At 36.1% G+C, this 13,966-nt stretch overlaps 1 protein-coding gene across 1 annotated transcript; it reads right to left on the reverse strand.

Moving 5' to 3' along the window:
• Nucleotides 1–1,193: 1,193 nt before the first annotated feature.
• On the reverse strand, nucleotides 1,194–3,803 carry LOC132172322 (probable WRKY transcription factor 31). Its single transcript, XM_059583800.1, has 6 exons — nucleotides 3,339–3,803; nucleotides 3,152–3,250; nucleotides 2,861–3,028; nucleotides 2,416–2,769; nucleotides 2,195–2,308; nucleotides 1,194–2,081 (listed from the first exon to the last, which is right to left on the reverse strand). The coding sequence occupies exons 1-6, from the start codon at nucleotides 3,666–3,668 to the stop codon at nucleotides 1,413–1,415; spliced, it is 1,734 nt and encodes a 577-aa protein (XP_059439783.1). The 5' UTR covers nucleotides 3,669–3,803; the 3' UTR covers nucleotides 1,194–1,412.
• Nucleotides 3,804–13,966: the final 10,163 nt, after the last annotated feature.

Raw genomic sequence — 13,966 nt, forward strand, 5'->3', positions numbered from 1 at the left:
GGAATTCATCAGAAATTTCTGCATGGTAAGAGAAGAGAATTGCTAGGAAAACAGGGAAACGAAAGCTACGTTTGGCAAAGGAAAGCCCTGCACTGTAGTTGGAATGGCACTGTTCCAGCTACAGTGCGGGGTTGACATTTGGCCAGTTTTTTTAATTTTTTTTTTTAAAAAAAAGAAAACAGAGGGGAAAGATGGGGTGGCTGGAACCATCCCAGCGTTTTCCTGCCTCCTTTTTTTTGTTTAATTAATATTTTGCTTAAAAAAAAAAAAAAATTTAAGCTGAAAAACAGAAAAAGTCGGCCATGTGTCAGTCCTGCATTGTAGCTGAAACAGTATCGTTCCAAGTACGGTGCGAGACTTTCCCTTGCCAAACATAGCTGAATACGATGAGATTAGTCTCGCTGTTCCAATGCAGCCACGTGCTGTCATAAAAAAGACAAGTGACTTTTTTTCTATCTCCCACTCGATGGGTTTGGCTCCTTGTACGGTGGATAATGTACGGTATGCGACTCCCACACAAGCTTTGCTACGATTTTCTTTCTTTTTTCTTCTTTGAATATCACTCACATGATTGGATTGGACGGCAAAACATAACGTGATGTCAATCAATCAAGCGCATGCGCAGAAAAGTCCAAAACGTATCCGAGTTGTCCAATTGAAATTTAGCACCTCACGTTCCCACGAACCAACCACCACCAAACGTTTTCTTTAGAGCTGTATCAAGTTGACCTATACACGACGCACTTGCCTCGAAGTCCCTCTCCCAACTCTTCCCCCGCTCTCGTATTTCCCGTTTATTATTAGATAAATGATAAAGGTATAATTTTTTTACATCATTTTGGTCAAATTCTTTTTAAAAAAAAAATAAAAAACAAAAAAAAAAATAAAACAATAACATTCTATGTGGTTTTTTATTTTTTTATTTTTTAAATGATATTTTTTTTCATAAAAATGATTTTTTTTAAAAAAATAAAAAATAAAAAATAATGAGAAAAATTGAGCCTTTATGGTGTCTCTATCTTATTATTAATGCCCCTTCCTTTACGTGTCAAACAGCGTCGGCCGGATTTCTTGACTAGAAAGTTCACGAATATGTCAAGAAACCTTGATATTATTCTCTCTTTTGTCTTTCTCTTTACCAATATTGGTTCATAGATAACAACGTAATAAGAAAACAAAATTCAATAAAGATATAATAAGCTAAATATCTTTTTTTTTTTTTTTTTTTGTATTTACTGAGAAATTTGAATGGAATTATTCATAGTGAAACAATAAGAAATAATGAACATCTTGAGCTCGATCTAACCTTCCCCCCAACAAGGACAAAAATTATGAACATGCATGTAATCACAATCTTATCCCACAAAAAAAGGAAAAATTAATGACAGACAAAATGATCCGACCCGACTTTTCTAATTCCTGTTGGTGTTGCTCGTGGTCATGTTGGGGCTGCTGGTGTTGGTGGTGTTATTGTTTGGATGAGCTCCGCTGATGATGGATGAGATGGCGGCGGCCAGAGCGGCGGTGAAGTTTGGATCGGCGGTGATGGCGGCTGTGGCGGCGCTCACCGTGTCGGCCAATGAGGGCTGCTGTTGCTGGGGTTGGTGTGATGGTTGGTGGGGTGCATGGTGGGCTAATTGGGAAGGCCCCATGTCTTGAGAAAGCTGAAGGCCAGCGAATTTGGACTGGTTATAAAGTGCTTGACTGAACACCTGGGCCGGCAGTGGTGGGGTTGGCATTGACCCGAAGCTCTGCGGTTGGCCGGAGAACTGGACCGGGAATTGTGAAGGGGTTCTTTGAAACTGCAACGGGTTCGGGGAGTGTGTAAGGTCCAGTGTCACGGTTGGAAACGGTGCTGATGCTGAGATTGTCGCCATGCTTGATGAGCAAGGAAGAATCGCTCTGGCGAGCAAGTTCGGGTTCATTATCCCGTCGGCGCTTGACATGGACCCCGACAGCAGCATGCTAGCCGCTGCAGCTGTCGTTGACGCCATCGCCATTGCAGCTGGTGGAAGCGGATGATTATGGTTTCCTTCATATGTTGTTATCAGAATTGATCGGTCCTCCGCACAACGTTGAACCTGCAAATCATTTCCCATAATTCGTATTAATCTCAAAAGCTTAACTTGATAAAATAGATGAATTTAATCATTTGTTTAATTTATGTTTTAAGAAAACAAGAAATAAAACATACTTGTTTGCGGACTGGACAACCAACGGCCATAGTACACCGATAATATGCCCGGGGACATGGGTTTCCTTTTGCCATCTTTTGTCCATATTTTCGCCATTGGCAACCATCAGAGATCTGTGTAAATTATCCAAATCATATTAATTAATTTCACAAAAAAAAAAAAAAAGGGACCCATTTTATTAACTTTTGTAAACGACTGATAATATTAGCGCCGTAAGTACCATGGGAGCTTCTGACCGGGCACGAACGGAGACACGGGCTTTCCTCATCGTGGCTTCTGCGGATTGGTCAACAGCTGCAGGCTTGGAGGGATTCAATTTGGGAATCTTGTTAGAATTCCAACCTTGTGATTCTGACTCCGGGCTCTCTTCCCGACCAACCCTTTTACCTTCCCGGACAACCTCGTGCTTGTCGACGTTCCTAGGCGATCCCGAAATGGTTCTATCTTCCGATGAAGAATGAGACACCTCGTCTGTCTGATCAACTGGGCCACCAGGGCCCAGATCCATAAATTGTCTTGGCACAACTACTCCATTAATCCCATGTTTTCTCTCTTCAGATTTACCTTCAACAACCTGATTATCACCACATACCAACATAACTTTTAACTACTTCGTTATATGATAATAGCTACAAAGCTGTTTTGAGTAATAATTAATTAATTACCTCATGGTCTTGTGTGGTATCGGCGGCTCCTTGATTCTGTTGCTGTTGCATGAACGCCACAAGATGCATCTGCAGGACACTGTAATTGTTGGTTACCTGACCAAGCATGTCCCTCAACCTTTGGTTTTCCGAATTCATACGTTGGAACTCCATTTGTAACTGTGCCAGCTGAAACATGTGAAGTCCATTAATTTAATTAATGGGAAATCTTTGAAAATAATAAACCCAGAAAATAAATTTTTTATTATCTTGAATAATATTCATTAAGTAATATTGATAATTTTTAATTACCTCACTCTTTGCTCGCTTGTCTTCAGCGTCCGATGAAATCCCATCATCCACCGTTGATTGATCACTTCCGGTATTAGCAGTAAGAAGGTGCAACCCAGTCTATATTTAGACAAATAAACAAAATTAAGCAGATAATTAAATAAATAAAAAAAAGAAAAAATTACTATCATTCGATCTGGGTGCTTACGTTGACATCCAAACCAGGCCTTGGAGCCTCTTCACCATGAGAATTCTCCTTCTTGACACTGACTCTGATGGTCTTGGAACCGTGAATATCATCATGATCCTGATCGCGGCCAGCTGACCTGCCCTTATCGGCGAAGAAGTCAACCTCGCCGACGGCGACCCGGTTGTCATCTGAGGGTGGAGGAGCGGCCTGCTCTTCCCTCCGGCCAAAAGCCACCGGGAACTGAATACCCTGGAACATCATGTCGTGGCTGCGCTTGTTAATCTTGTTGCGGAGAAAGCTGCCGGGGGAGTCAGCTGAGTCAAGGGTGAGACCCCATCCTTTGTCCATAAAAGCAAGAAAGTTGGAGATGCAGAGAGAAAGAGAGAGAGGGAGAGATGTAGAAAAGAAAGTGTGTCGCAGAGACAGAGAGAGAGAGAGAAGCAGAGAGAGGGGGTGAGAGGGTTGAAGTCTGTGAAGTCTTTCTCCGGTGCAATGGGCTCGTCTATAAAAAGGGTTTGGAACGTAGACCAAAGGGGATGGGGAATTTGATGGGATTGGTTATGTAACGTCAGATGGTGCGTCAGGTATGCCAGATGGCACTGGGGCCCACTTTGACTTCCGCTTTTTCCATGGGTTTTGCCCATTTCTCATGTACTACCCAACAACTTGCTCCGCGTTTGAGTTGGAAAACATTTTTTTGGCTCAAAAATGATTTTAAAATACATTCCACATCCCCAAAAAACAATGCATTATTAATTATACAGGAGAAAAAAATGCATTCTAGTTATTATTAAATCTAAATAATTATTAGAACTTAACATATGCATGATATGAATTTTATTTCCAATTATTTTGATTATTGTTTTTTAAATACAAAAAAAATGATAAATTAATATTGGTGGATAAAGATAATAAATTTTAATTAATTAGTTTTGAAAAAATGTATATGATCTAAATTATATACAATTATCAAGAATAAGAGTAAAAGAAAAAAAAGAAAAAGAAAAAAGGGAAATATTATGGGGGTCCAGATCAGGGTCAACCCGAACCAAAAACTCGGTAGCCGACCCGGGGAGAGGAGGGTGAGGGGGTGGGGTAGGGTGAGGTTTCGTCTACATTTCGTCAAGAAAGAGTTTGACCCATTCACAAATCAAAGGGAGCGAGATGAATCCACCGTCCCGAATGGTGCGGCGCGTTCCACGTGAGGGAAAAGAAAAAGAGAGCAAAGAAGGACACATTGGCAAGCCAAGTCAACGAATTTGACGGCCCGGCTCTCTCTCTCTGTGTATGACTGGGGACCGGGTGTGGCAGTAGCCTAGTCTCTCCTGGGGCCCACGTTGCATGACATGATACACCACGTTTCAGATCTGCCCGCGAACCCATCTTGACTGTCCACCCGTGGGACCGAGTCTCTTGCTTTGACTTTTTGGAGGCTCTTAGCTATTAATCTATTATCATTTTCATTTTCTCATTTTCTCTTCCTTCTTTTGTTCTCACTGGTGGAACTTATACCTGGATTATAGGCAGCAACCATGTTTTTAATTTTTAATTTTTACTTTTTACTTTTTTCTTTTTGACTTTCTACTTAAATATTACTAATTTAGGAATAAACATAAATTATTCCATATTTAGTAGGAAAAAACAAGCATTTTATGTTTTTTTCTTTTTTAAAATTAATATAGTCTGGCCCTTGATGCATCAAACGATGTATATAAACATGTGTCAGATGAATTTTTTTAACCCAATTAGAAAGAAAAATTTGTCTAGAATTGACCTAAGTTTATTATTCAATTTGAGTTTTCTTGTTCAAAAGCCTAACAATCATAGCCTGGAAATGAACTTCATTGGTACAGGTGTATGTGGATGTGTTTTGTTCAAATCAACAAGACAAGACTTCCCCAGTAAAATTGAGATAAACGGTCTTTTTATTCCTTAAAATGTTGTAATATATATTTATATATATATTTTTTTCAAACATGTATGAATTTCTTGAGTACCCAAAAGCTCAGCCAATTAGAAAAATTGCTGTAAATTTGGGTTTTGTGGGCACAAATGATAAGGTTTCTGATGATGACACGAGTGGTCTCCATCATTATCCAAGAAAATATGAAGTTTATGTGAATCATTTTCCTAGCTTCCATTCTTCCTTGTATGACACTTTGTTTCATTCAAATATGTTGCCAAACTTTTAAGAAGACTGATACAGATATTTTAAGTATTCATACTTCTTACGGTTATAGTAAAAATTATTATTAAATAAAAATACATATAATATTTAATAATAATTTTTATCGTCACATAATAGAGTGCCTAGTGCATAGGAAGGTTACTTTATTGATGGCCTGCGCCTTCTAAATAGGGGTGAAACCACGATGAGACTATTTTTATAACCCTTTTAAAATTAAGGAAAAAATGTAAAATTAGTCCTTATGATTTACTTGATTTACAATTAACTCCATGTAGTATCAAAATAAACTCAAAGGTCCCTGAGGTATGCCAAAAATATAATTTAGTCTCTACAATCAAATTATGTCTACTAATTTAACAAATTCTCTTAATATGACACTGACTTAAATAGGACAAGTATCACAATTATATTGGCTCTAATGTTTTACGTTATTAGAATCTGTTAAATCAGTGAACGAAATTTGACCATAGGGACTACATTATTTTTTTGGCATACCTCAGAGACCTTTGAGTTCATTTTGATACCACAAGGAGTTAATTGCAAATCATGTAAACCATAAGGACTGAATTTATATTTTTCCCTAAAATTAAATTATTACCTCCATTTTTTTATAATTTTTTTTTCCATCAAACTTAAAATTCTAGTTGAACAACGAAAAATTAACATATATGCCATGATAAATAATATGACTATATGAGTCTAATCCTATATCTAATATTTTGATTATTTTATTATTTTTGGGGGTGTCTATATCTAATGTGTAAGAACTTTTTCTTCTTTGCTTAATTTGCACCCGGTTTTCAACTTATTGTGACGTTATTTCCTTTACTGTCTTTAATTCTATTTAATGCTTTGTTTTGAAAATTGTTGGGGAGAAAAGGCAAAGCCAGTTGGCATTTTTTCTCAACCTTGACTAACCCGAAAGTTTTAAATTTGTAGGAAACTTCAACATCAAACCTTTGAACGTACGTCTCTTGGTTGTTTTGGCCAAAAAAGAACCAAAAAATGTCGGCCCAAAATTGACCGATTGATAAAATGGGAAGACAGGGTGTACTTTTACCCGTGTGATTTAACTTTTTCCCTGCTGCTTGGCCAACTCGTGCGTTGGTGGAGTTAGAATGAATCAAGAAGTGGAGAATTTCTCCATGCATGGCGTTGTCTTAATGAGAAATTCGTGGACGGAAAGAGGAAATAGAACATGTTCAAAGGTTTTTCTGTTCAAACATACGGCGCCCAAAGTAAGAGAGAGAAAAAAAAAAAAAAAAGTCTCAAATAGAGATCCATTCAAAGGGTACAAAGGAAAGTTGTGTCTTGTTCATTTGCTTTTAAACAGCAGGTGAACAACGTGGTGTAAAACTATGGGCATCATTTCAATGACTTGTGCTTTCTTTTTTTTGGATTTAGATTTCCTACAATTCTCGAGTTTGGTACAAAAAAAAAAAAAAAAAAAAAAAATTGTAGGTGTTTGGTTGTGGGTTTGCAAGCTCACACGGCCCACACATCAAGTCTATTTAATTCGGATACGAGAGTACTGAATGTGCATAGCATGGGATTCATTCCCAAACCATTATCGCACTATGTGCATAGCCACATAGCCGTCACTTGGGCGGTAATCAATTACTCAGCCATTTGTTTCTAACTTCAAGAATAAGTCGTGTTTTAATTCAAGTAGACGTGGGATGAATCATTCAAGTAATTAAAAATAAGTGACTATAATTAAAAGGTAAATTACAATTGGGGAGCGGTGAGATCAAAGTGGGGTCCTGTCTAAATTAACTAGAGTACACTCGCCCGAATGGTAGGTGGACCCCTTATCGAATATGAGGCTCTCTCTCTCTCTATTTCTCATGACCTAAAGAAAAGGAGGGAATTTCATATTCAAAGGGTACAAGGAAATTAAGTTGTGTTTGGTCCATTTGGACCATTTGGACCATTCTTGCTTTAAAAAGTAAAGGGCAGGTGCCGAACGTAGTGTAAACTATGGGCACAATTAGAATGACTTTTTGTGTGCTTTCTTTACGTACCCAATGGTTTATTCCCTCGCCGGATATTATAATGTCAAAGTAGAGAGGTCCTTTGTCTATGCATTTTCTTCCTAAATGCCTTTATATATGGTAGTTGGGTTTGAATCAAAGCAATGGCAATTGGCATCTAAAAAATTATGTATCCTTGAAGAAAGGTATATGCTTCCACCTACCAATTACGTGCTCGAAGAAAAATGCTAAAACTATCAAACAAAAGAGTCAAATCGCTTCAAGAGTATATGGACTAATTAATTTCAAATTTTAACTAAACTTCTTGCCAAATACGCCGTACGTGTGGTCTCTAATGATGGATTTTAGTATATATACCTCTTTTGCCAATTTCAGCAAATAGTGAGGCTCTCTCTCTCTCTCTCTCTCTCTCTCTCATGCATAGATAAACTCCGAACAGCTTAATCAGAGCAGTTCCTTGCCCGGTATTGGGTTATTTGTAAATTGGATAAATTGTTAAGTAATGGAAATATATATCAATTAAATTACATTTGATTCAAAATACGGTAAGTTTTAGTAATTAACATGCTATTAGTATTTGAAAGAGTAAGGTTTTGCTAGCATGTAAGAATATTCTCTATTATGTTGACTATAACGTTATATGATGTCAACAAAGTAGGTAAATCACCCTTCTTTACTTGCCTATTAATATTCTTGAAAAAAAATTAGTCCCTCTTGCATGATAAATGCGTTGGGGAGAGAAACGTATACCAACAGGAGTCAAATAAGAGTAAATTAATATACATATTAGAACACTACTTCTAGCTCAAAAGCTTAAGCTAATGGGTTTATGTTCACTTATATATATATTAACTATTTTTATTTTTTATACTTTCTCAATATGGGACACAAACCTCACAAGTGTATGCACAACAAAATGTTGACGCAAATTTACGCACAGCCGGATTGAATGGTGGGTACCTGCAAAACAAAGGAACATCGCTTTTGAATTTTTAATAGATGGCTGCTAGAGCTATAGGACCACTTGGAGCTGGATTTAGCTCTTGTTTGGGTTTGTATTTTGTTGACTGTTGGCCTGATGTTTAGGTGCCGTTTAGCACCTTGTGGTTTGGCTTGGGGCTGCATTTTCAGCCCTCTCTTTTGTAATTTTTCTTCTTCAATTTAATTCATTAAAGAAAAATCTCAACAAACTATCTAATACAACTTTGAAAGGCCATATTATATCAAACAGATAATCGAGCACAAAGTCTTAATTATTAATCAAAAGTGAAATTTATAGCCGTGATAAATTGATGACTTTAAAACTTACAAAGTTGCTTTAATTAGATGTGCTTTTTGTAACAAGATTTTTCACAGTTGCCAGTAGTTATGTTAAGATGACATATTTGCCTTAATAATTTATATATATGTGGCGTTTCCAACTACTTAAAGAAGACTTTGGCTTCGGAGCTATAAAAAAAAAGTTACAGTACTTTTTTCAATGATTCAGGTTTAATTTTACCATTTATTTTTCTCATGGAAAACTTAGACTTGCCTTCTAAAAAAAAAAAAAAACAGTTTTGAGATGAGGAGGGAGCAGCTCCCTCCTCCTCTCCCCTTTCCCTTATACTCTCTGCTTCTACCCTTCGCTTCCCTTTTGTTTTTTGTTTTTTTGTTTTTTTCTTTATGTTTGTAGGTGTTCTCCGACTAGATCAACAACTTCGGCCTCTCCACTATGCGTCCGTCCACCTTTTACCGTATTATGTTATTCATCTTATCCCCAACCATTGCTATTGGTCGCTGGTTATTTATTTGTGTTTTTTGTTTTGAATAAGAGGTTTCTTCTTTCTCATTCTGCCCTCATGAAGGAGGAGAATAATTAGGTGTGAGGGGTTATTTCTCATGGCCTGAATAGTTCGGTGTGAGGGGTTATCTCTCATGGTCAGTTTAAATAAATTTTGTTAGAAAATTTGGCTACCTATGTCTTAGATCTAATTTGCTTAGAGCATATCTACTCTTTAACTGTATTTGTACATGAATTAGCAAAAGATTGAAGTCATAGATAGCACTTAATTATAAGAATTTTTGTTTGTATCTATGATTTTGTAACCTCATAGCATGTGGTTATGACTTTGCAAAGTTTTATGCTTTGTCCAGTAAGAGCTTTTTGCTCTACTCTATAAGTGTTTTATGCTCGTGATCTTTAATCAATGAAATCTTCAGATTTCCATTAAAAAAAAAAAAAAAAAGTTATTGTTTGTACATATTACTTGGTAGTTGCATTAGTAGAATATTAATTAAATGATCAAATTCATTATTTTTTATTAGTTTAATTAAGTTTTCATAACAACTACTGATTTAACATGGTATTAAGTTCGAGTCTTGTCTTCAACATTCACCTTTCATATTCTCACTTATTAAGGGAGAGTTTGAGTCCACACGTTAAGAGAATATTAAAATATTAATTAAATAATTAAATTTATCATTTTTATATAAAATTAAACTTAAAAAATAAATGTTAATTTAACAACGTTATATATCGTGCATATTTTAAATTGTAGATTGAGACTAGTTTTGAATTATAGGTTGTAACTACATCTCATCTGTTGTACATTAATTATACACTCAAACCAAAACAGTTCCCAAAATCTTACAATTTTCTTGTCAGAAGATCTTAGACATTTCGATTTATTTATTCGCAGTCCTCCAATTTAATTATTCCTCGATCTTAAGTCTCCCATTACAGCTATTAACTAAGAATCACCCATCTTTTTATTTTTTTATAAATGATAATATATTAAAGAAACATAATAGAATATTCAGGAAGGCAACTAGCTAGCTACTAGCTGAAAAATAAGAAGACAGTATCATGCATTATATATTCACAAACCAACAATAACTTAAAAAATAATAATAATAATACTATTTAATAAATGTTATTCGATTGCCATATAATTGAAACATAACAAACCAGGGAGACTAGGAGAGCCAAAACAACAAGAACAACAATAAAAACAACAGGGTTCATAAGAGCCACAACAAGACAACATATGTACGTAGTAGTTAATCATAGTCAATAGCTACGACCTTAAAGTAACCATGATTCTTTAAACACCATCATCACTATAGAGAGAAGAGAAATAATATATATATAGTTTTTTTTTTTTGTTTCTTCTATTTGTTGTGGAGTGGGGGGATAAGGGCTCTTGATTATAATGCAATTTTCAAACAAGTAAGGTTATATTATATAAGGCATAAGAAATATACAAAAGAGTGATTCCAAATGTCAATACCCCGCCTGATTAAACTACTCACATTTTCAAACCAAACAGAAAACAAATTCATCGAAGAAGAAAAAGACACGGATTGACTGAGATTAGCATTGACCACGTACTACCCACCCCCGTGGCTTACTTTTGCATGACGTGGAAATTTGGTATATGGTTACTGGTTAGGTTGGACATCTCTAGCTAGGGTTTAACCAGCAAAGTCAGCACCCCCATCAAGAGCCATGCGGTGGACGGCATCCACACCGTTTGCGTACGCCCACAAATTATTGTAATTTTAAAGATCCTTTTCACACTATTTCTGATCACTACGCAATTATCTCATATTTCTGCACTTGTTTGAATTAATTGGCAAATGTTATAAGTCATCTTCGATTCTTTTTCTTCAACAGCTTTGGATTGTTCTGATTATAATTCATTATTAATTAATTAATTAATTATTTCTCCTTTGTTTTTGTTTGTTTGCGTCGACGTTCAAACAGGTTTCTCTTAAGTTTCAAACCCCTTTGAGACCCACAAATTGATTGACAATCCTATCCATAAGTTTTTAAGACAAAGTTTGAATTCTATGCGCATGAAAAATTTAATTGAAATAAGAGGTGGATGATGAGATAATGTTTTAATTCCAGATCTTTAATTTGATACTGTCGGTGGTGCATGGTTTCTTAAATTAGTTGGACATGTATTAGAAAGAGAGTGTTGTTACCGTGCACAATAATTTATGAACAATATAGAATTGAAAATAAAGAGATTAAGAGAGAGAAAGTCAAGACACAGATTTAACGTGGTTCGACAATTTGCCTACGTCTACAGAGAGGCGGCTATATTTTTCTCTTAATAATCCAGGGTTACAACATAATATATATAGGAAAAACCCTAAACCCTACTTGTACGGACGTATTAAGAAAATCCCGCTCCTGTCTACTTGGCCTTCCATTGGTATTAATATGAGCCACTAGTTCCAACAGAGAGTTCGACTTCCGAAATGGAAACCTTTAATCCTATTAATATTAGGCATTAGTGAGACTCATCGTGAGTCACACTAATACCTTGATGGGATTGGGTTTGGCTATGATTCAGTTGGACTTGAAGGAGAGGCTGCAGTACCCATCGTCTAGACCCTTCTTATGCAGCTCTCAGTGTGCAGGTGTTACTATATATGCTTAGTACTTCTAGGTAGAATAGCTACAATTGGTTTCCCTTTCTTATCTTTTTTTAAAGACTTTTAATATGATATCATGTTAAAATCACAACTTACATATCTCAAAAGCTTAAGTTAATAAGAAATGATAAATTTAATTATTTAACTAATATTCTATTAATTAATAAGAAATGTATATACAAATCACATGCTCTAAATACAAAAGTGAATTGATGGAATTTCTCCTAGAGCACAGTTTGGAAAAAAGCTGTCCGAGATTTTATATCAAACAACAAATTACCCATGCGTGAATACCTTTTTGTATAGGGCAAAAAAAAAAAAAAAAAAAAAGATACCCATCATGCATTGTCTACTAAACAGCAAACTCGTTGCAGGATTTAGTCATCTTCGGTTTGTAGTTTTGTTAGTACACGCACACATGCAGATATTATTGTACCCAACAAGATTTTCAAAGCTTTCTACAATGCATGGTTTGATTGGGACATGAATCGTGCTTTTTCAAACCTTATTCAATTATCCAACCTTATCTCAAACCCCTCAACGAATCACGTACCAAGCTCTTTCAAACTTTATTTATTTGAAGATAAGACGTGGAACCGTTTTGTTTGAACATGAGCCAAGCAATAAAAATTTTGATACTCCAAGCAGTGGCGAAGTTAGAATTTTTGTTCACAGAGGAGAAAGATTAAAGCCTCACCCGTACGTTTGAGTTATGTCTTTCACATCAAACAGCTCCAAACCCGCCACACGGCAAGTTTCTAATAGACCATTCTTATGCATTCTCATAAAAATGGGCATAAATATTTATGTAATTAAAGGGATTCAATCTTCCCCCACTCTCCATCCAGTTTTTAATGGAAAACTATTATTAACTTAAGCATTAGAGGCTTTCTCGATTCTCCTTAGCCAGTTATTTTCGGTGACTCTTTCTCTCATTTTGCTGGTAACCGGTCACAGGTTCACTTGCCCAACGAATCCAAAGCGTTGCTCCTAGGGCATAGGATCTGATCGGAGCTTAGATACTGTCACTTTCACCAGCCAACAGGGCCGCAATTCGTGAAGTTGAAATATGGACTTTGAAGGCATCCGTGCTCGTGTGCGTGGTTAGTGTTGGACCGTCAATTAAAAAAGAGCCTATACTTTTGATTGGCAATTAGGCCGATGACGGTGGACTTGAATAAGAAAGAGTTTCCCTTAACAGCAAGATAAAGGCACGTGGGTGTGGAGATACTTTTGCCACCACTTCGTGGAAATGGTCACAAATTTCACGACTTTTCGTGCATCTTGTTCTTTCCTTTTTTTTAATACCATCCGTTGATTTAAAAGGTTTCACTAATTGGGTCTTATTTTCTTTATCTTTTTTGCTTTTTCCCGTACTTTCTGCGGATTTCTCCACGCTATGACATCTACTTAGACCAACTATTCACTAGTAGATCTGTACGAAGAAGCCTGCTGTATATGTTCACTACCTCTCTGCTCAATTATTTACTGTCATTGTCAAATGTCCACCTAAATGCTTATTCATTTGAATCATTTCCCTTCTCTTCGTCAAACATGTTTTTAAGAATAATACACCCTCTAAATAGTATTAGGATTTTAGTCATTAGGCTGTACAACAATTCAAACAACTTAAGAGAGCGAGATCACAAGATCTGTCTACACTGAACGGGTTATTCTTGCAATTATTCTCTTAAACTATATAAATTTCTATAAAATTCGGACAGTCTAATACTAGAGATTGATCATCATCACTCTAATAAGGTTGTAATTGGGTACAATAACCAAGTGAAATATACAAGTCTCTATTGGAATCATTGCATGGTGACAAAAGAAAACGAGTTATTTCTGTAAAATTCGGCAGTCTAGTCTAAGAAGATGAACAAGAATTCCCATCCCATGTAATAACAGGTTGTAATTGTGTAGAAAAACCGCGTGAAATAGAAGTCTCTTAGAATCATTGCATGAAAGGCAAAAGTAAACGCGATTGTTCAAGGTTCCTTCTGCTTTGCATAAACTTGGATTTTGTTACCCCCAAC

The sequence above is a fragment of the Corylus avellana genome, chromosome ca2 (assembly GCF_901000735.1).
Source record: "Corylus avellana chromosome ca2, CavTom2PMs-1.0".
Lineage (NCBI taxonomy): Eukaryota > Viridiplantae > Streptophyta > Magnoliopsida > Fagales > Betulaceae > Corylus > Corylus avellana.

Coding starts and splice junctions, on each gene's coding strand:
- LOC132172322 (XM_059583800.1), bottom strand. CDS start 3,668: ATGGACAAAGGATGGGGTCTCACCCTTGACTCAGCTGACTCCCCCGGC. Junction 3,029..3,151: donor ACAAGCGAGCAAAGAGTGAG/GTAATTAAAAAT, acceptor CACATGTTTCAG/CTGGCACAGTTACAAATGGA. Junction 2,309..2,415: donor CCCGGTCAGAAGCTCCCATG/GTACTTACGGCG, acceptor TAATTTACACAG/ATCTCTGATGGTTGCCAATG.